At 36.1% G+C, this 19444-nt stretch overlaps 5 protein-coding genes across 6 annotated transcripts; 3 read left to right on the forward strand and 2 right to left on the reverse strand.

Annotated features, from left to right (window-relative positions):
• Positions 1 to 2421: 2421 nt before the first annotated feature.
• On the forward strand, positions 2422 to 5499 carry LOC140882608 (uncharacterized). The gene is made up of 4 exons (XM_073288706.1): positions 2422 to 3745; positions 4153 to 4305; positions 4386 to 4457; positions 5013 to 5499. Exons 1-4 carry the CDS (start codon positions 2540 to 2542, stop codon positions 5118 to 5120), a joined length of 1539 nt encoding a protein of 512 aa, XP_073144807.1. The 5' UTR covers positions 2422 to 2539; the 3' UTR covers positions 5121 to 5499.
• A 584-nt stretch (positions 5500 to 6083) lies between these two features.
• LOC140882783 (late embryogenesis abundant protein At5g17165-like) lies at positions 6084 to 8311 on the reverse strand. The gene is made up of 2 exons (XM_073288983.1): positions 8084 to 8311; positions 6084 to 6547 (listed from the first exon to the last, which is right to left on the reverse strand). The coding sequence occupies exons 1-2, from the start codon at positions 8170 to 8172 to the stop codon at positions 6289 to 6291; spliced, it is 348 nt and encodes a 115-aa protein (XP_073145084.1). The 5' UTR covers positions 8173 to 8311; the 3' UTR covers positions 6084 to 6288.
• A 931-nt stretch (positions 8312 to 9242) lies between these two features.
• On the reverse strand, positions 9243 to 12072 carry LOC140881369 (cell division cycle 20.2, cofactor of APC complex-like). The gene is made up of 5 exons (XM_073286630.1): positions 11524 to 12072; positions 10779 to 11054; positions 10418 to 10687; positions 9730 to 10311; positions 9243 to 9645 (listed from the first exon to the last, which is right to left on the reverse strand). The coding sequence occupies exons 1-5, from the start codon at positions 11623 to 11625 to the stop codon at positions 9502 to 9504; spliced, it is 1374 nt and encodes a 457-aa protein (XP_073142731.1). The 5' UTR covers positions 11626 to 12072; the 3' UTR covers positions 9243 to 9501.
• Positions 12073 to 13579: 1507 nt separating this feature from the next.
• Positions 13580 to 14099, forward strand: LOC140878082 (uncharacterized). Its single transcript, XM_073281684.1, has 2 exons — positions 13580 to 13905; positions 14006 to 14099. The coding sequence occupies exons 1-2, from the start codon at positions 13580 to 13582 to the stop codon at positions 14097 to 14099; spliced, it is 420 nt and encodes a 139-aa protein (XP_073137785.1).
• Positions 14100 to 14574: 475 nt separating this feature from the next.
• LOC140881272 (uncharacterized) lies at positions 14575 to 19100 on the forward strand. Of its 2 annotated transcripts, none has more exons than XM_073286455.1 (8): positions 14575 to 14717; positions 15179 to 15297; positions 15387 to 15464; positions 16519 to 16567; positions 16761 to 16857; positions 17327 to 17379; positions 17574 to 17636; positions 18528 to 19100. In XM_073286455.1, the coding sequence occupies exons 2-8, from the start codon at positions 15194 to 15196 to the stop codon at positions 18807 to 18809; spliced, it is 726 nt and encodes a 241-aa protein (XP_073142556.1). In that variant the 5' UTR covers positions 14575 to 14717; positions 15179 to 15193; the 3' UTR covers positions 18810 to 19100. The 2 variants fall into 2 exon arrangements, with proteins under 2 accessions (XP_073142556.1, XP_073142557.1); XM_073286456.1 differs by lacking the exon at positions 14575 to 14717 and adding an exon at positions 14730 to 14911.
• Positions 19101 to 19444: the final 344 nt, after the last annotated feature.

Genomic DNA, 19444 nt, shown 5'->3' on the forward strand with positions numbered 1-19444 from the left:
TCCGAAATATGAACACCCCTAGCTCTTATCCCAAAAATCACTTCCTCTCATGTCTTCTTTTCAATCGACCACCATGCAGTGTTATTAAAACCAAACCGGACCGGCCGGTTCGACCGGAAACCGGTCGCCGGTCCGGTCCGGTTCTCTCCTAAGAACCGAAAAACCGGTCCAACCGGTCAGAACCGGTCAAAACCGATCAAGAACCGGTTGGACCGATCAATAATCGGAAAACCGGTTGAACCGGTTGAACCGGTTTTCCGAATTTTTTTTATTTTTTTTTTTGAAAATTTAAATTTTTATTTTTAAAACTTTAAATTTAATTTTTTTATGTATATGCATTATTATTTAAAATTTTTACTTCATTAAAAAAATTTATTTTAATAGTTATTTGTTTTTTTAAAATTAAATATTTTATTATTTAAATAATTTATAACTATAATTGATATTTTGAATATATTAACATCTTTATTTAGCTTTCAAATTATGACAAATATATATTTTTTTGTCTATTTAAATATATTTTTGAGTTTTTAAAATTCAAAATATATTATTTATTATATTATATTATATAAACGGTTTTCCGGTTGGACCGTCCGGTTAAAACGGTCCGACCGGTCGGACCGTTTTTTTTAGGTAGACCGGTTCGATCACCCATTCGGTTATGAAAACACTACCACCTTGTATTAGGCAATGCTATCCATTTTTTCATTTCAAAATTTTGAGATTGATTTTATCATAAAAATACATGTAACGCGTGTGCCCTGTGACTAGGGCTGACAAATTTCTGAAAAATCCCGACCCTTTCCAATTTCCAACCCGTTCCCGTCCCGAATTTTTTTCGTCCCGAACTTTTCCCGAAAAATCCCGATCCGATCAATTTCGGGATCGGGATCGGGATATGCAACTCTATCCGACGGGGTTCCCGACCCAACCCGAATATATAAATAATATTTTTAATTAAAAAATAATTTTTTTATATAATTTTTGTTTTAATATTAATTTTTTATAATTATCTATCATATAATTATTTTTTATATTTATATTTATATTTTTTTATATTAACATTGCGTTATAAATTTTTATTTTTTTAATTATTATGAATAATTATATTTTCTATTGTATTAATCAAGTAATTGTTTTAGTTTATTTGTAATGTATTAAGAAGATGTTTTAGTTTTTTAATAGTTATATACAAAGAAATTTTAATTTATTTGTAATGTACTAAGAAATTGTTTGAACTTTTTCATAATTTTTGTTAAAAGAAATATTTTCATAGAATTTTTTTTAAAAAAAATATTGTTCGGGATTACCCTCTCCCGACCCGACGAGATCCCGAACATTCGGGTCCCGACACTTTTCGGATGCGGGATCGGGAAAATAATCTCAATTCCTATCGGGACGAAAATCGGGTAAGTGGGTTACGGGACGGGTCCCGACCCGATCCCACCCCTACATGTGACTAGTATATATTATTCATCCTTATATTTTAATTGTTTTATTTTAAAACAGAAACGGTATGACAGTACTTTTCTGTTAAAGTTGAGGTTTTGGTACAATTGATTATATTTTTATTTATTTTCTTTTTTTATTTAAACGGCTATCTATTTCATTACGGTTACTTTTTAATTATGAACACATCTATCAATATATCTAAATGACAATATGAATTCTTTTGAACTCTTCAAATCATTGGAACTAAACTTGACATACTAGTTTCTTAGCTTTTTAGTTTATTTTTATAGAATTATTGCTTTTATATAAAAATAAACGTAATAAAATTTAAAACATGAATTTAATATAAAATATTACGCTATGATAACAAAATTTCGTTTTGTTCGAAAATACTTCTTGCGGACACTCCCTATCAGAGATCTAATGACTTGTATCTTTTTTTAGAGACGAAATCTTCATGCAAAAAGATATGAGTCGTTAGATTACTCAGCACGGTAGAGCATCGAACTCACTCAAAATTTCATCACATAATTAATATAAATATCGGGAAAATTGCGTTTTTGGTCCTGTATGTTTGTCACTTTGCGATTTTAGTCCTTTATATTTTCAGATTTCAGTTTTAGTCCGCTATATTTATTTTTTTGGCAATTTTAGTCCTTTTTCGGCGTGGCGCTGACGTGGCACCAATTCAGTGCTGATGTGGAGCTGACGTGTACAGTGTCACGTAAGTATTTTTGAATAAAAAGGACCGAAATTGCCAAAAATCAAAACATGTAGGACTAAAACTGAAATATAAAAACATAAAAGACTAAAATCGCAAAGTGACAAATATATAAGACGAAATTTTCAATTTTCCCTATAAATATCTATTGATATTTGTTGCACTTTTATCTTATAATTATTATAATAATAATAATAATATCACAAGGGAAGATGCTAGCTTGAGTCAGCGGATGCTATTCTATTGGGGATGCTGACTGCTGACACTGTATCGGGGGATGAGTGATGGAAATCTTGTCGGCATCGGACAGGACCAAGAAATGGTTCCCTTTGATCCGAACAACCATACCTCTGCCCGCGTAAAAGCATGAGCATGCTGCTTCCCGAACCACACCCAATCTCAGTTTTTCATAATTGTTACCACGATTTCCCCTTCCCTTTCAATTCCCACAGAAAGCCATCCAACACCATTGCTCTAATTCCTCGAAACCATGCGCGACAAATTTTTCCCAAGTCAATTTGCTCTTCTTCAAATGCGATTTCTCACCACCCCCTCAGTTCGCATGGTGATGGGCAGGAGCTTTCTTGCGATTTATGTAACGATACAATCTGCGTCATGTGCCAAGAAGGGGACGTAGACGACGCCATGGCATTGCTATCTCAAATGGAGGCCATAGGGTTTCGCCCCAATTCTTCGGCTTACGGCTTTTTGATAACTTCTCTCGGGAGTGTTGGAAGGACTTTAGAGGCTGATATTATTTTCCAAGAAATGACTTTCTCGGGGTGCAGACCAGGAGTGAGGCTGTGCAACGCTTTGCTCTCGATTTGTTTGAGGAAAGGCCTCTTAAAGATAGCGGATAAGGTTTTGATTGCTATGAGTGACATGGGTTTGCAAAGGAATCGAAAAACCTTTGAAATTCTTATTGACTATCACGTAAGTGCAGGGCGGCTGAGTGATACTTGGCTACTAATAGCTGAGATGAAGAGAAAGGGATATCATCCTAATTCGTTTGTGTATAGCAAGATTATCGAACTTTATAGGGATAATGGGATGTGGAAGAAAGCTATGGGGATTTTGGTGGAGATACAAGCAATGGGAATGGTGTTGGATAGAAGAATATACAATAGTGTAATCGATACTTTTGGGAAGTACGGTGAATTAGGAGAAGCTTTGGAAGTCTTTGAGAAAATGCGACAAGAACATATTAAACCAGATATCATAACGTGGAATTCGTTGATAAGGTGGCATTGCAAATTTGGGGATCTATCAAGTGCCCTGGATTTTCTCCATCAGATGCAGGAACAAGGGATGTATCCCGATCCAAAGATATTTATTATTATTATCTCTCGCTTAGGGGAGCAGGGGAAGTGGGACGATGTAAGAAATATTTTTGAGGATATGAGAGGCAGAGGACATCAAAGGAGTGGTGCCATTTATGCTGTTTTGGTTGATATTTATGGGCAGTATGGGATGTTTCAAAATGTTGAGGGGTGCATAAATGCTCTGAAATTGGAAGGTGTTCAACTATCGTCGAGCATATTTTGTGTTTTGGCAAATGCTTATGCTCAGCAGGTTGTATTTCTTCTGCAAAGTCAGGTTGCCTATCCGGCACCCACGGTCTATTAGTCACCAGTTCATTTATTTAAGCATGTCACCATGTATTCATAAATTCCTCCATAGCTTGCAAAGTTAGGGTGTCTATTCGTAATTTATTTGCCACCGGTTCATCTGTTTAGGTATGTCACCATTTATTCGTATATCTTAATACTGATTATACTAACTTGTATGTGGTCATAATATTGAGTGCCTTTGGTGTGCTTTTAATTTCAAAGAACAAAATGCACAAGGAATCAGTAGTATTCTTGAATGGATCCTGAAGTCATGCGAGTCAAGTACAATTAGGCTGGAGAATAATTCAGCTTAGCTATTTGAATTATGAAGATGCTAGCTTGTCTTACTATCTATTCCCTTAAATACAGGGATTCTGTGAGCAAACAGTGAAAGTTCTGCAGCTGATGGAAGCTGAGGGAATGGAACCAAACCTAATAATGCTGAATGTGTTGATTAATGCTTTTGCTATTGCTGGACGACATATGGAAGCGCAATCAGTCTACCTCTACATTAGAGAGAGTGTAAGAGAGAGCTCAGTGACTTGTTTTGTCTCTGATATTGTATAAGCAATTTATTAGTCAACTAGCTAATTTTTACGCAGGGCATCAGTCCAGATGTAGTTACCTATTGTACACTTATGAAGGCGTTTCTGAGGGCTAAGAAGTTTGATCAGGTTTGTGATATCTGTCTGAAACTGAGAGTCATTGATCATGCAATTTGTCATAGTCGCGAGCTTGTGCATATTTATACTATGTATTTCCTAAGCCACTATGAATGAGTAGGAGTAGCACTATTGTTTTTAAGGTTGATGGCTATTACACCCGTCTGATTTATGTGATTTGATTTGATTTGCATGTATAATTTGTGTTCCTTGTGCTACCTGTGTACCAGACTCATCCTGCTTTTATCAGCTATAATTATCGTGACACACAATGAAGCTAGTTCATTTAAGTAACCGACTTTTCTGATGTCGCCGATAGACCACTATGAAGACAGTTTATTATGTATCAGTATCATGGCGCAGCTTAAATGAGTTAGAGCTTTTATTACAAGACTTTGGCACTTGGATGTGGATTAATTATGTTGCATGATTGAGTCTGATGAAAGGAAAATGGGGATTGGTTGGTCAAAAGTTTAATTTTTCCTTCATGTGATTTGGTAAGAACCAAGAAGCTGTGATGGGTTTACTAGAGCTTTAAAGAAAGTGTTTTCTTTGTTGGTCTTTCAGGTTCCGAAGATATATAGTGAAATGGAATCATCAGGATGCTCACCGGATAGACAAGCCAGAGAATTACTGAGTTCTGCGTTGTTGGTTCTTGATCGAAAGCATGGTTAATCAGCTGAACAAGGCACAGGGCATCATTATGCTACTATATGATGCGGGGTGCTCCATTTTCCTGGTCCTTAGGTAGTGTTTTGGAGAACTTCTAGGAAGCACTTCATAGCTTTTTTTCCACAAAAATTTGAAATTTTGTGAAAGAAAAGCTGAAAAGTGCTTCGTAGAAGCTCTACCAAACACTACCTAGTATAACTGACTTCATATAGTGTCTTTCCGTTTGCAGCCCCTTGGTTTTCGACCTTTCGTGATAACTGTATTTACTGTATAAATGTTGTCATCGTGACGATCCACACTTGAGTATAAATACGAAATTAGCTAATCTGATTGACCAGATAAAGAGTCCAATTCAGCTCATTTGATCGAAAGATTTTGTTTCCCTCGTGTTGCTTTTGATTCATTTCTGATTGGTGCTTGCCTGTTCTTTCTTCTATCTATGATATATTTTCGCAATGGCTGCTATTCAATATTCAGAGTTAGGCCGTCCACCTAAATTTCTAGAACTGATAATTACGGATGAATGGAACCCAGCGGCTTATTTTATGTTAGTTGCCTTATTGTTTCTTTCATTGATTATTTGTACTAATTATTAATTATTAATGAATAATACAGGCACAAATTCATATCACTTAATCAATTTAATCCCCAGCTGCGTGATATTATTAAAAAAAAAAATGGGGACCAACAAAAAGACCCTTTCCAGAACCTTGCCTTTAAGGCCTTATCGGATTGGACGATACAGACACTTTCATCTCATTTTATATAGAGATAGATAATACGTAAATGGCGTGCGTTGCATCTTTATCTTTATCCATTCCGATGCAAGCATCTTGGGTAGTTGTACTTGTGAACTTGTTATGATTTAACCACATAGGAATTGAAGTCCGAGAAGATGTCGATTTTATGAATATTTAATAATATCTCATGGAAAGTGGGGAAAGAACGATTTTTAAGCCCATTAAATGGGTTGGAAAGTGAACAGATTTTTCATCCACAAATGACAAAAGGCCACTCCATATCCACCCCCTATTACATGCTCAAATAGTGAAACGCAGTTGATATTATGCTACTAAAATCTTTGTACATATCGAGAGAGTAGTAGGGTAAAAACTTAACACGCGCGCAAATACTTATTAGGCTTGGGTGGAATGATACTTCTTTCACTGAGTCAAGGGTGGTGTGGCTTGTCCAAGTCCTCCATAGGACGGAAGAAGGCCTTCTGCTCCAGCACCGAATCAGAGACGCCATTTGAACCACCATCTTCATCTGCGGTTGGTCCATCTTTTGCAGGGCCAAATACCCCGGTCTTAGGGTGAGGAGCCCAATATTGTTGAGTTTGAGGCGGGATCACGTTGTCTGGAACCACAGCAGAAACAGCATGATCCTCGTCTGGGTTCTTGTCGTAGGTTGAAACGTGCACACCTCTCCTAGATCATCGTTAATGAGATAATTCAGTATATACTACAATACTTGCATGAGACTGGAAGAAATGAGAATTGAACGTTTATATGATAAGTGTTAATAAACCAGGATGAACTGGATTTAGTTCATTTCCTACTACAGTACAGGGTACTGATAAAAAGTGAGCGCCACTATGCAACATGCGTCACTTAATTCCCACCATATAAAGCATACTTTGTGTGCGTGATTAAAAGACAAGTAGTCGAGTAGCATACGTACATATTAGAGGTAGGTGGTCTGGTTGTGACATGAAGATGGGATGTAATAAGAGTGGAACCAAATCACATCTCAACCCAAAAATAGACTGACTAACAACCAAACTTTATCAAATTACTCGAACCAAAGGGAAGTAAAAAATCCATGTTCACTACAAAAAAATTACTTTTTTATCTTAGTTCACTAACTTACCAAACATGTGTGTCAAATATCCGAAAGATTCATATATTTTCAACTCCTGTGAATTAGATGAATCATATCATATCATAATAAAGGCACCCATAATCAACCCACTAAATAATAGATATCCATTTCCTTGCTGTGGAGGTCCACACCCCACATGTTTCAGCTATAAATAACACACAATGTCCCCATCCTTTATCCTTTCGTCCTATCCCTGATATCTACCTTATCAACATTGCAATCAAGATACCGTAAACGTATCACATGATATAAAAACAAACCAATTCTCTAATCGATTAACTAAGCATCTTATTTGAATCCATTTATATATAATGTATATTTTGAATCCAAGCCCATTTATATTTGTACTTAATCTAAAGCAGCTACAATTTCTTGAAAATATATTAAAATTTAGTCGAATAAAGCGTGGGGGGACCAGAACCACATGTTTATTATTATATGAAGGGAAAAAGTCAATGGCGAATTTGGATACACCATAGTTCAAGTAAGCAGAGAAGACCATCCTATTGTCATACCATTTACTTTAATCTGATAAGTTGTTAAGATATCGATACTGCAGAGAATCTCCGTCAGCAAAACCGCAAATTTTGGGTCAGAAATCAAAACAAGTGAAATAAAAATCCAATTAAGAACTGGTAGCAGCACATGCAAATTCCATTACCGACTGAAATTAGCTATATCTCCAGACTCCAGGACCAATTTCAACAGAAGTATACAAGAATTAGCGCACGGATAAGGCCTAGTTGAGCGCAAGATCAAGTGACTCTCCACAGCCGTACAGATCATTGAAAAACGGAACAAACAATCTGACTGATCTAAGCTCTTCAATCTCGAAAACCGGATAAAAAAAATGAAACAGAACTCCAAATAATTTTGAAAAAATACTCCGATCACCGCGAAACCCAGCCAAAAAAAAGGGTAACGTCCGGTCAGCAACACATCCAATCCCCAAAAGTAACATACATTCAAGGAAAACAACACAGTATCCAAAAAAACAGCTACAGAACTAACAACACAACAACCACGCGCAGATTAAGAAGCAAAAAAAAAAAAAAAACAAAACAAAAAACACACAAACTGACCTGATCACGGTAGAATCACGGGAACGGACCCGGCTGACGAATTGCTTACTGAAGCTCGCCAATCCTCGGCTCTGTAAATTAGCAGCCATACAATTAAACACTCTTTTGAGAACTGGTGAATTCGAGAGAGAGAGAGAGAGAGAGAGGAAAGGGGTTTGACTGATGGATGAGGATTATGAAAAGTGTGTGTGTGTGTGTTCCCCTCCCCCCCTTCCTTCTTCATATACAACTTGTGTCTCTCTCTCTCTTTCTTCATTCCCCTGCTCGCACCTACCCCGTACACTACGGAAAGACCAAGCGCCGTCAGATTTCCGTACTGTAACAGTCATTCTTAACGGATTCCGTTAACGGGTATCTATAGACAGTTAAAAATTTGACATTACTACATGTTCTTGGTAAATATCTTCTTTCACGTGTATTTGTCGATAAATACTTGTAAAAAATGCACACGTGTTATATGTGTAAAAGAAATTTTTTTTTATACATATATTTTTTAATGCAAATCATGGAGTTAATGTGAAGTTTTCAGTGGAATAGTGGATAGAAAAAAATAATTATGAAAAAAAAGAGTAAAACGAAAAGAAAAGATTGGTGTCCTCATATAGTTAGTTTTTATAAATCTCTCATGTATTATATAGTAGAGATATTAGAGATATATATATATATTTTTTGTGTATCCCAACAAATATAAACTGGTGGAAAAAAGCAAGGTGAAAAATGATTTAATTGATTTCAAATGTGTAGTATGTTTTTTTATTGTGATTGTTGGAGCATGAAGCATGTGGTTTTTATCAAAGCCAAAGATAGTATATAATATTGAATTATTAGAGATAACCATCTTAAGTTGGAAAATAATCAATTTGTGGGCCATGGCTCACCTTATATGATAATGATAATAACATAGATTTGTATTTAGATTTGACTATGTTATTTGAGTATACATTCCCGTTCTGGGAACGGCGATAAGTGCAGGCGACATAGAGATATTTTAACTTTTTTTTTTTTCTTGTTATTTGATAATATAATATATTGTAGAGCATATGCTAACAAGCAGGAAGAATATTCCTAAAAGATTGGGCTAAGAAAATAAGATGATAATAATGCCAACATTTTCAACAAACGATGAACCCAAGAAGTGGGTGAGGTGAGGAATGGGGACTTGGCTCTATGTATTATTTATAAAGTCAAAAAATCTTTACATAATTACATTATCATGAAGTTTCCACTACTTAATAAAAATAACTTAATACAAGTTTTATCACTATATTTGTCACGAAGAGTGACTGGTCATGCCTCCAAGATATATAGGAATTATAATACTTCCTACAAAATTAATTTTTTTTTAAAAAAATGGAAAATCAGTTCAATTACAATTTACAGCTTCAGTCACGCCTAAATTTTACCAAATGAATCATTTATCATCTGATGCGGTTCAAGTGTGCAAATGGCTCCACATTTGCCTTCGGTGCAGGCTTACTCAACACTTCGGGTGTCCCGAAAACGTTCCAAAATCTAAGAGTTTCATCGCCTGCTGCAGATGCCACCGTGCAACCATCCGGACTCTGCATCCCATAGAACAATGGTTAATACTCTATGTTTTTATTAAGAAAATAAGTCAAGATACATTTAGTTGAATCAGCATTTACCTGTGCCATGAAGAGAACTCTAGATGTATGGCCAGTGAGCTCTGTTATCTTCATCATGGAAGGGTATTTCCAGAGAGTGAGCTGATTTTGAGTGAAACCATGAGAACTAAGCAACTCCCTCTCATTCTTGTTCCACAGAAGAGCGCAAACTTGTGAACCTGTGTCCACGGAGTTCAAGCAAGCGCCGGTGTGAGTGTTCCAGAACTTTATGCACCTGTCACCTCCACCTCCACCAGTGGCCAACAAGTTCCCTTGAAAAGGACACCATGCGAGGGCTTTTACGGCGGCCGTATGCTCCTCCAGCCTGTGCAGCCACTGAGTTGGAGCATTTGATGAAGCAACGGACCTGTCCCATATGTGCAGGAGATTATCGTTTCCACCACTGGCCAACTGCTGACCAGAGGCTGACCATTTAAGACCACAAACTTCTTGATGATGTCCTCTGTAAGTTTCAACTATGTGTCCGCGCACTCTGACATCATTGTTAATGATCTGTCCATCCATTCCCCCAGTGGTTAAAATGTGATTGTTCCAGTCCAAAGCGCCAACTCGTGATCCATGGCCTCCTTTTAATGTTCTTAGCTGCAGGATCAAGTATGTAATAATGAATATTGATTGGTAAATCAAAAGAAACGTGAAGAAATAAATGCCAACCAACAAAATGTAAATTGTAAAAGGCACTGCTTACAAGTCTGTTAGCCGTGGAATCCCAAAGCTGAACTTCAGAGTTATTCAGACCAACAGCAATATGCCTTCCATCAGGAGCCCACTTGACACTGGTAACTGGACCAGTTTCTTCATCTACGGTTACAAGTTCTGAGGTGTTTCCATCAGAGGCATCCCACAGATATACAGTGCTTCCAAGAGCAATAGAAAGAACATTGGAACTTCCCCAATCCAACAAATTCAAGTAGTAATCATCCACAAGATCGGGTGCATCTAATGTCCTCTCGGAAGTCTGCATCAAGACCCGATAAGAGCGGTAAATTAGAAGCCCCTATGTAATACTAGAACACAAAGAAGAGCAAAGAAGAAAAGACAAAACCAACCTGGGGTATGTGGCGGCGGGGTTTGGCAGGTTTGGCTTGGTGAGCAGTCGATGAAAACTCGTTTGGAATGGCCTCCACGGGTGTTGGAGGTTTGTTCTTAAAAGCCAATATCCGTGTCCTGTTCATGTTGAATGTTTCTGCAAGATGCTTCCTGTACGCCTCCCTGGATGGAGAAGAGCTAACAGCTGGATTTTCCTTACCTTTCCTTCCTTCTGTAAGCATGAAATGTGCATAATCGAAATCCATTGCTGATCTATTAGGTATGAAGCGATCCAACTGTTGCAGCAAAAACATATATTCAGTTACGAAGTTGCACAAACAGTTTCTCTCTCGAAACTAGAATACACACATACATCACTAGAAAAAGTGCTTCCCTACCACCACCTACACACATTGTATGATAGAGATATAAGTTGAGAATCTACCAGAACACTTAAGAACCCTAAGTTAATACACCATCAACAAAGAAAACCCAAACCCAAATTGTTTAATTACTAATTCCATACATTGGCAGGTATTGCACCCAAATACTTTCCAAAAATCAAGATTTGCATAATCAATACACTAAAAATGAAATATTTTTTACGTCAACAGTAAGGCGGGCTTAATCTGTAATTCGTGCAAACATACAAAACCATTTCAAGACTTTTGCAAACACCTAAATTTCACATGCATTAGATGATAGATACAAGTAATCCATCTAATAAGAATAACGAGAAATACAGGGAAAACAACAATTACATACGTTTTCCTTTGAATTTCTTTTTTGTAGAAGCTGTTCTTGGAGCGGGTATCGGGATTGAGTCTTGTTCGATGACGCCGAAGAGTTAATCATTCCTGCATCCATCACTATGGGACAAACAACAAAACAGGCAGGAAAATAGCACAGAAACAGAAATACAGATCGAGGTGTACGGGGTACTTTGTGCGAGTGTGTGAGAGTTTGTGTAATATCTTCAGAAAGCAAGAAATCAAACACCTGCCAAAAAACAATACAAAACAAACTACGAGGAAAAAAGAATCCTGCAAAAAGATTAGTTAGACAAATTTCAACAGAAAATTTGAATTAAACAAGCAATTAAAAGAAGCCCAGTGATCGCGAGACAGAGAGATCGTTGAACGTGATGGCCCGAGCCAAGCGCCGACCCTCGGTAATTCGATTGATAGCGCAACAGAGAGATTGTGAAACGATTGATTGATTGGTACTCTAGAATGAGAAGCACGGCGGGGTTTATATACAAATAAATTTTGTGAATTAGGGTTTGCTGTTGCGAAGTTCGCAGTTTCTTTTGCGTTTTTTAGGAAAGAGAGAGAATAGTAACGGCTATATTGCAAAGAAAGCCGTTGATATATCGTCTGACAAAATTACCCCGTCCAGCTCTGCAGATTCGTTGTTAATTTCGGGGTAACTTGGTAAAGTATTCCTGCTAGGATCAGGTTGGGGCTATGGGCTGTTTTGGAAGTTACGGTACCGGGGCTAGTGTTCGTGATACCCAAATTCCAGGGCCCATTTACGTATAGTAATTATAAGTTAATATTTTAATTATTTCATGTCACGAATTATGAGACATAAATACTAGAGGAATTAAAATAATTATATTACATTATAACATCCTTTGAAAATTTATATTATATCTCATAAAAAATTTATATTATAATTCAATTATTTTTATATTAGAGTAATTAACATAATTATATTTTAAGTAGGAATTAGTGTTAATTATGAATATTAATTAATAAAAGAAAAAAAAATAGCGGCAACTATACAATAATGTGGGCGTAATTGCACCTGAAAATTGTCTCATCATTATTTCAAAAATCACAATTTTCTATATTTTACATGCAACTACATGTTTGCATAGACTCGTGTTATAATTCGAAGTTTTTTTTTTTTTTGAACACGAGGTCTTACTTTTTAACATAAATTCAATACTGTGCTAATTTTAATTTAATAGCGTTTGGGAATCATAAAACATCATAAAAAAGACAAGAAGGTTGCTAGATTATCGAAACGGTGATATAAGTAATTTGATGATAACAAACTATTTTTAGTATTACTAGTATATTTTGTGTCGTGTTTGCAAATGTTTAGAAAAAAATTGATATGAAATTTTATTTGCAGAGTTTTCATTTAGTCTTCGTATTCCTCGAATGAATCTCTAAGTTGTTGAAAAGGTTGTCCAAAATCGGTGTATAAAGCATATCCAACAAAACTTACAAGTAAACTAGATACAAAGATGATGACTAGGGTTGCTTACAATTATATAATTTCAAGACCCCGACAGATCTATCGTAAGATCGTATTTTTTACAATGAATTGATATGTAAAGTCAATAGATCTCGATGAATACAATTTATGACCACAAAAATTTTTGAGAACAGTTATCAATTGGAGGGTGGTTTGGAAACTGAAAGAGCTAGCTAAGATCAGAAACTTCATTTGGAGAATTATTTCTTCTTGTTTGCCGACTTTGAAAGCGTTGCAGCATCGTAGGGTGGCGGTGGCTGAGTGGTGTCCGCTCTATCATAATGAACCAGATGACGATTTTCATGCTTTGTTGTCGTGTCCTTTTGCAAGAAATGTCTGGTGCATATCTCCAAGATAGCAATCTTTCTTCTTTGATGTCCATCACAGCTTGGTGGAACAATTTAGTTAACAATTGTGAGCATAATGAGATTGGTTTAGATGCAACTATTTTGTGAAATGTTTGGCAAAACAGAAATGACGTGGTTTGGAATGGGAGGTGAAGTTAGCTTCTGTAATTTTCCAATCAGCTTCGATTCTCCACTCTCATTGGTTAATGGCTAAGCAGGTTGGTGCTCGAACCCTTATTTCCCCTACACATATTGGGTCCCGAACTTGGATAATGCCTCTAGATAATATTCTGAAGTGTAATGTTGATGCTGCTGTGATTGATAGATTTCCTCATATTGGTTATGGTTGTGTTCTTCGTGATTCGAATGGCATAGTAATAGCTGCTACACATGGTATTTTGCAGGGAAATTTCAACTCCACGGTGAATGAAGCCTTGAGTATCCGAGAAGCTCTTGGTTGGCTTAAAAGCTTAGACTATTCGCATATCATTGTTGAATCTGACGCACTGCTAATCATGGAAGCGTTGAACAAGTAGGAGCCTGATTCTTCAAGTTTAAGCTTAATAGTACGTAGAAGATTGTAAAATCCTAGCTAGGGATTTCTCATCTTGTCATTTTGTTTTTGTGTTTAGATCAGCGAACCATGCTGCTCATGTTTTGGCTAGGGAAGCAGTTTCAATGTCTGGTATATTAGGAAGGGTTACATTACACTCTCTCCTACTTTGATTTCTTTTGTAATTTTGTCTGATTTGGTTTAATGTTATTCAGTGGTTTTTTCGAAAAAAAAAGATCTAAAACTCCGCTGAGTTCCGAGCCGTTGTTGAGAAAACTAATTTTTATTTTTTTTAAATTGAGGGAGAAAATTGTTACAATTAGGTTTTGAAGTCAAGATCTCGTCCCGAAATTAGAATCTTGATTTTAACTGAGCTACAAGTCATCGACTTGAGTTTGCTAGTTTCATCGAACTTTTATTTCACCTTTAAATTATAATTGAATTTTGAACTAATAAAAAATATTTCGATGCATAAGATCTACATAAATGATCAATTATTTAAAAGGATTTTATTTTTTTGAAATTTAAAGGATTTTTACTATACTTATTTACAATTTACATGTGTAATTTGTACTATCAAATTTACGTCATGTATAAAATCTAGTTATATCAAATCAAAAAAAAAATAAAATCTATTTACATGAATCTAACATCTTGCCCAAGCGCAATATTCTCGAACTGTGCTGAAAAAGGAGTCATTGTCTAATTCTACTGTCTACGAAGAGTCCCTCGTTCTCTCTCATTTCCCGTTGGATTCGAAGTTCAATTCCCTGAAATCTTCTATATCATCGGTGAGTTTTTCTCTTTTTCGGTTCAGATCTTGTGATTAATGGTCTGTTAATCTAGGGTTTTCAATGATTCTGGATCTGTAAACGATGCAATGGCTGCTTCGAGCGAGCCAAACTCTTGAACTTGGGAAAGAAGATGGCAGACGAGAGAGAAAGAGAGGGAGGAAATTCTATCAGATTCAAGAAGAGTGATTACTGTCATTCTCTTTTTATATCACTCCCCTCGTGTGTGACTGATTTCCTTCCTGCTGCTCCACCTACTAAAATATACACTTATTTATTTATGCCAAATGAATTACATAATCTGCCAATTTATTTGGAAAACTCCTTGTGCGTTTATTCCCTACTTCATGTCTTCAGCTGTGTTATGTGCCCGTGCCCATGAACAATTTGAATAAGTTGTTTTCTTGATTCACTTGTTGTCGGTTGATGACTGATTATAATCGAACGAATGCATCGTGCAGATAGAGGTGTTGTAAATGGAGGTGGCCGCAAATGAGAACCCAGAAAACTTGGCCATTTCAGCCGGGCCTGACCCCGAACAGAATTGCGACCATTCTGTCTCCGACTTGTCGAATCATGTGTAAAAGTTTTAGTTTTCCCTATTGAAGTTCTGCTTTTTTAAGTATTTTTTTGTTCTTGTGTTTAATTCCTTGGGATGTGAGATAACAGAGGCATAGAATCACATCAATTTTCGGATGAAGAAGTAAGATGCGCATTAGAAACAAGTGCATCCACTGGGAGATTTTGGTACGCTTTTCTGTTCTCCAAGTGCGCCTTCCTAGATTTACCTTTCATGTCATAAACTCTTAATCTATTTGTTTGTTGGTCTGTAAGATTAATAAATATTAATGGAGAGACAAATCCTACGCTTATTTTCCATTTTATTGCTGCTGAAAAACGTCATCAAATATTTTCTTATTAATTTTCATCCCTAGGTGGTTGTCTAAGAATCATATTAAGGAGTAAGGTGTATCATGATTATATTCAATAAACTTTACTTCACGAGCTGTTTACATCCATGCTTAGTGGTAGTGTGTTCTATCCTATCATGCGTGGATACTCCAAAACTAATTATATGCATGTTGGGTTCTTCTCAGATACGGATATGGATGAGGATACAGGGGACTGGTATTACTGGTATAGGAGTACCTGAAAGTTAAATTAAAAATAAAATAAAATAGGGATACTATATTCGACAGGGTCAGCAAGTATATCATGACCTTTTTGAGTACGGCAGGTGCATTTTGTTATTTTTTAGGATACAGCATGGACTTTTTTCGCAATTTTTAAAACAATGTAGGATTTTTGGTGAGTAATTAAAAATTAGAAAAATGATAAAAGATAATTTGGAATTATTGAGGTGGTCTTTATAATATGGTATGCATTAAATTTCCGTGTTTATTAGAATGGTTTTTGTAGTATATTTAAATTATCATTTATCGTTGTCGCAGATTTTGTTTATTTATTAGTCATCGGTGCATGATATATATTCATTATTATTTCTAGCATTTGAGTATTTCCGGCGGGATCAAATAATAAAGAATTATAGCATCAATTTTAATGTAGTCCTTATTAACTATATACTCTAGAACTCTAAAACTACGTGAATATTTATTTTTAAAAATTATTTATAAACAACTATGAACCCTGAGCATTTCTATATTTGGTAGCTATAACACAACCAGGAAGTCGGATCTACCTCTTTACTTATATACATGTTAGTTGTATTGCTTTCGAGGAATTTGTTCCAAATATTCGAATTTATTACGGACTAATTACCATTCTATATTTTCCATCTCAGGCAAGATTGGAAAAAGTTAAAGAATATTCTATCTTACTATCTCAAAAAGGTATTGGGAGATATGACAAGTTGTCAACAGCGAGTTACTTCAATTTTGTATTTTATTTGTTATATTTGACCTTCCATATCCACGACTGTGGTCAGATACTGATTTTGTTCCTCCTGCTGGTTTGATAAGATTTTTCTGTGACCAAAATACCCATTGTTAAATATTGACAGTTCTTTTTTGTTTTTCCTTTAAGATCCTTTCAGAGTATCCGGAGGCAAAGATGACTATAGACCAACAGTTTACCACATTAGGAGAAACCTTCCAGGCATTGGTGAAAAGGTTGGACGATGGTACTTCCCAGTGGCGCAACTTCTTTATTTTATTTATTGTGATATGATGTCGGGTCTGAGTAATCCATTGCCTTTGCCCCGAATACACTACTAAGCAACAACACTTGGCGTAATATGCATGCTATGCAACTCTGTGTTCGCCCTTTTTATTCTCTATATACGTGCTCTTTAATTCTATCTTCGCTGAAAGGGCTGGAGACCAAATTTATTTGTTATTTATTGTTGCATGATGTTGAAGTAAGTGGTATATGCATATTTATGGGTGAGGAAAAAATCCAGAGCTACTACTCTTGCATGAGCCAAGATTCAAGATCGCCAGCATTAGACATCCTTAATTTTCTAATCGGGTCTGAAAAGTTGTGTTCTGAGTCGATGCTCACTAAACTGTTTGAAGAAATATTTCTTGAGTAGATTTAGGATGCTAATATCGAGGCAGAATTTACCTATTGTTTCATTCTGGGTTGTGCAGCTCTTCGAAGCTTTGATGAAGGTCCTCCATTTACTTTGCAAAGGCTCTGTGAGGTGACCTTGTCAATGACATCTTTACCAGTATTTTTTTCCTGGAAGCTTCTGTTATTTTCCTTATCATAGCATTTTTGTTTCCCTGGATCTGAGTCTCATTGTTTTACCTTCTTTCAATTCTTAGCTCATTTGTGTGGCCTTATATTTTATACTCTATGCATCTGAAACATCTTTGTAATCCCGATTAAACACAGGTCCTATTGTCTGCACAAAGTATATATCCCAGGCTCACAAAGCTCATATTGGCGCTAGAAAAGGTATTCCGTATTTCATTAACTTTTACCAACACCATGGCACCACCACCAATAAAAATGAAAATCACGAATTGAATTTGAAACAGTGACGTGAATCTCTTACGGTGGTTAAACTTAATACTGAAGCAGCTCTTCTATTGTTTAAATGCTCTGAGACTTGATGTATTAATCATCTTTATGCACAAAAGGCCAGATCTTTGGTGTTGATGTTCTTGGAACTCGTGGCTAGTTTGAAAGGTTGATTTTCCTATATTCTCATTTGTACAGAAGACGATAGAGGGTTGAGCTTGGTTCCATTTGGTTGCTTAGCTATGGGATGAAAGCAAAATGAGGAAATAAATATTTTCCAGAATTTTTTTCATGAAAATCTTATTTCTATTTTCCCTGTGTTTGTGATGCATCATGTTCCCTAAAAGATGGCGCTATTAACTTGCTTAAAAATCCAATGCTACCAACAGTTGTGGAACTCCTACGACTGACTTTGACCTCCTTTACTTTCCTACCAAACCAAACAACCGTAAATCCAGAAACAAAATGTAATACCCCCTCATCCCCTTTTGTCCCCATCTTATATGAAATCAAGTGGAGTCCTTTTATATGCGTGTATATATATGTACTTGCTCGAGCTTCCGTTTAGCCGGACAAATCCTACAAATTTTGTGGATTTATTTCACCCCATTTGGCTTTGTTTTTACGCCCCAATGTCATGAATCATGATATGATTCTATTTATGGTTTACCTTTACGAATTGCTTCCTTCCACTATTGACATGAGATAAAGAAAATCCATAATCAGTATTGTATGACCAAATATTGATTTGCACCTGACCTCCTACCTACACCATGGTGCTAGGATTGTTAAAAATTCAGATTTTCTTGTCTTTTATTTCAACAGAATTTGTTGGTCACATCTATGTTGACAATCTCTACTGATGGTTATCCACCTTCGACGGAACAAAGTTCAAATGGAGCTCATGGGGAACGTGGAAGGACCCCACCTTCAACGAATTCAGCTGAAAATGGAGTGGAACCTGCAGAAGAAGACAAAGATGAAATAATGACTGAGGTAGAGGAAGCAGAGGTTAATGAAGATATGACAATAGACATGGAAAGCAACGAAGAAGAAACCGTCAAAACATCAGAAGCCACCAATTCCACTCCAACAACTGACTCGTAGCATGAAATTAAGGTTCCAGTGGCTTCAAATATTCAAAGACTTGAAGTGACATGGATCTATGAAGAGTCATTGTTGGGTGTACCATTTCCTGGTATATGATGGTTCCTCCCTCAACTGTGAGTTTTTCGCGAGTATAATTTGATTTCTGATGTACGTTTAAACAAACGATTATTTTTTTTTTTGAAGAGTTTAAACAAACGATTTTGATGATGTTTTGTTGTGGTGAGTTTTACACAGTAGCTATATTCTTGATTTTGCAAAACTCTAAACATTTCATGAACTTTACCAGCTTTGAAGCTCACTTGGTGGTTCAGTCTCATAATTGCATGCAATATTCCCGTCATCTATTTACAATTTAAACAAAAACAGTCGAATACTATCGAGTAAAAGACGGAATAATATTTTCAGGTATAGTTGAAATGAGTAATGACCAAAGCAATAATAACTGTTTGATGATATGTACAATATGACCAGAATCACTTAAATTTCTTTTTGTTTACATGTGTTCGTTGTACGGCAGCAAAAGACATTGAAATGATAGCTGCTGGTCTTTTCTGCCCCCCTTTCAAGAAATGGTCTGGGTAGTAGTCCCTTTCATATATTGGATTGGATTGAATCTGGATAATAAAAGCTAT

Source organism: Henckelia pumila, chromosome 2 (genome assembly GCF_033568475.1).
Source record: "Henckelia pumila isolate YLH828 chromosome 2, ASM3356847v2, whole genome shotgun sequence".
Lineage (NCBI taxonomy): Eukaryota > Viridiplantae > Streptophyta > Magnoliopsida > Lamiales > Gesneriaceae > Henckelia > Henckelia pumila.

Coding starts and splice junctions, on each gene's coding strand:
- LOC140882608 (XM_073288706.1), top strand. CDS start 2,540: ATGAGCATGCTGCTTCCCGAACCACACCCAATCTCAGTTTTTCATAAT. Junction 3,746..4,152: donor CAAATGCTTATGCTCAGCAG/GTTGTATTTCTT, acceptor CCTTAAATACAG/GGATTCTGTGAGCAAACAGT. Junction 4,458..5,012: donor GGGCTAAGAAGTTTGATCAG/GTTTGTGATATC, acceptor TTGGTCTTTCAG/GTTCCGAAGATATATAGTGA.
- LOC140882783 (XM_073288983.1), bottom strand. CDS start 8,172: ATGGCTGCTAATTTACAGAGCCGAGGATTGGCGAGCTTCAGTAAGCAA. Junction 6,548..8,083: donor CGTGATTCTACCGTGATCAG/GTCAGTTTGTGT, acceptor ACGATGATCTAG/GAGAGGTGTGCACGTTTCAA.
- LOC140881369 (XM_073286630.1), bottom strand. CDS start 11,625: ATGGATGCAGGAATGATTAACTCTTCGGCGTCATCGAACAAGACTCAA. Junction 10,688..10,778: donor CCCGCCGCCACATACCCCAG/GTTGGTTTTGTC, acceptor GTCTTGATGCAG/ACTTCCGAGAGGACATTAGA. Junction 9,646..9,729: donor GAGTTCTCTTCATGGCACAG/GTAAATGCTGAT, acceptor TATGGGATGCAG/AGTCCGGATGGTTGCACGGT.
- LOC140878082 (XM_073281684.1), top strand. CDS start 13,580: ATGGCTAAGCAGGTTGGTGCTCGAACCCTTATTTCCCCTACACATATT. Junction 13,906..14,005: donor ATCATGGAAGCGTTGAACAA/GTAGGAGCCTGA, acceptor TTTTGTGTTTAG/ATCAGCGAACCATGCTGCTC.
- LOC140881272 (XM_073286455.1), top strand. CDS start 15,194: ATGGAGGTGGCCGCAAATGAGAACCCAGAAAACTTGGCCATTTCAGCC. Junction 16,858..17,326: donor GGTGAAAAGGTTGGACGATG/GTACTTCCCAGT, acceptor TGGGTTGTGCAG/CTCTTCGAAGCTTTGATGAA. Junction 17,380..17,573: donor CTTTGCAAAGGCTCTGTGAG/GTGACCTTGTCA, acceptor GATTAAACACAG/GTCCTATTGTCTGCACAAAG.